The following is a 1,518-nucleotide window of genomic DNA, read 5'->3' as shown; positions in this document are numbered from 1 at the left end:
GCTAAGTCGTGCCCGACTTTTGCAACCCCATGGACTGTAGCCTACCAGGCTCCTCTTTTGGTTATGGTAAGTTCCATTCAATGGAATGGTTGTTCCACTCTATGACCCCTATCTCTCCAGCTCAGTCACAGCTTCTTGTTCCAGACCAAAAGGAGTCATCCAGCTGGTACCAGAAATTAGACACTAAGGACAACTCTTCTGTTTTTTCAGGTACTGAAAAGATTCTTTTTTTTCCCCCTGGTCACTATGATGATTGCAGAGTCAGTAGATTTTATCTGGGCAGATAAGATAGTATGGAGTAATGTCAATGTCAGATACCTTCTCCTATGGAGTGGTTTTGGAGTCTGTACTCACCACCTCATGTTCAGTCCTGTTACTTTCTATGGCATGTTAGCTCTTTTGGAGCCAGCTTAGCAGAGGTATAAAAAATGCAGACTCCAGGGGCAGACTGCCTGGGTTTGAATCACAGCTCTCTGACTTCATAGTTATATGACCTTGGTCAAGTTACTTTGACATCTCTGAGCTTCTGTTTCTTTTTCTGTAACTTAGGAAGATTTTTTAATAGCACCTATCTCATGAGGTCTTTGTGACGATTAAGTGAGATAGTGATATAATCCCTAATTATCAACCAGGCATTGTGTTAAAAGTCTTCTATAAATACTCGCTCTTTTAGTCATGTTCCAAGTTAATGTAACTTACTAGTTATGTTTATCATTCTAGTTAATGTGTCAGTGGTTCAGGGACAGATGTGCTTCTTCCCCTATCTATGTTATCACTGTTCGTATACCTTTCTGTTTGGTAACGCCGCTGAGCAAATAGGGGTCAGATCAAAACCGCTGACCAAAGCAAAGTCCTATCTATCCCGAACAAGTTGGATGTTATCTTCCCCCGCTTTGACTCTGGGTTTTGCATCCTTCAGGGCTTCTTGGATTTGAGGATAATTTTTCATCTATGAATTTGGACAAGAAAATCAATTTGCAGAATCAGCCTATAGGGGTTCACCGGGAACCTCCACCCCCACCCTCTTCAGTGAATAGAATGTAAGTCCTGTGTTGAAACAGATTTCCCATGTGTGAGACTTCCCTGGTGAAGGCAGTTTCACTTCTGAATTGCTCATTTATTCACTAGGCTTTCACGTGAAAAAGAAGCTTCTAATAAGGAACCCCCCAAAGTGACCAACACCATGCGGAAGCTCTTTGTACCAAACACCCAGTCTGGACAGCGGGAGGGTCTCATCAAACACATCCTGGCAAAGCGAGAAAAAGAATATGTCAACATTCAGACTTTCAGGTTAGTCTCTCTCCTACTTACGGAGGTGAAACATTAGTTACATTAGATGGTATAGCAAAAAATGTTCTTTTGGTATTTAAGATATTAGTGTAATTAGCTTATTTCAGAATAAAAGCATAATAAAAAAGAATGGTGAGCTGATTCAAGCGCCTGTCTTTATGTGGTCAGTAACCTACATATCCACAATAATGCAAATGCTACAATTTCCCTTGGATTTTCTAAATCCAA

The 1,518-nt window shown here is 40.8% G+C and overlaps 1 protein-coding gene across 1 annotated transcript; it reads left to right on the top strand.

The window, feature by feature from the left end:
• Nucleotides 1-6: 6 nt before the first annotated feature.
• LOC104987896 (inositol polyphosphate 5-phosphatase OCRL-1-like) lies at nucleotides 7-1,471 on the top strand. Its single transcript, XM_010839001.1, has 3 exons — nucleotides 7-210; nucleotides 920-1,040; nucleotides 1,129-1,471. Exons 1-3 carry the CDS (start codon nucleotides 30-32, stop codon nucleotides 1,325-1,327), a joined length of 501 nt encoding a protein of 166 aa, XP_010837303.1. The 5' UTR covers nucleotides 7-29; the 3' UTR covers nucleotides 1,328-1,471.
• Nucleotides 1,472-1,518: the final 47 nt, after the last annotated feature.

This window comes from Bison bison, unplaced genomic scaffold, assembly GCF_000754665.1.
Source record: "Bison bison bison isolate TAMUID 2011002044 unplaced genomic scaffold, Bison_UMD1.0 scf7180017846237, whole genome shotgun sequence".
Lineage (NCBI taxonomy): Eukaryota > Metazoa > Chordata > Mammalia > Artiodactyla > Bovidae > Bison > Bison bison.
This window is presented reverse-complemented; position numbering and strand designations above follow the sequence as displayed.

Bases quoted from the DNA above. Each gene is read 5' to 3' on its own strand.
- LOC104987896 (XM_010839001.1), top strand. From the start codon at position 30: ATGGACTGTAGCCTACCAGGCTCCTCTTTTGGTTATGGTAAGTTCCAT. The intron at 211-919 runs GTACTGAAAAGA...TGCATCCTTCAG, and splicing joins CAACTCTTCTGTTTTTTCAG to GGCTTCTTGGATTTGAGGAT. The intron at 1,041-1,128 runs GTAAGTCCTGTG...TTTATTCACTAG, and splicing joins CCCTCTTCAGTGAATAGAAT to GCTTTCACGTGAAAAAGAAG.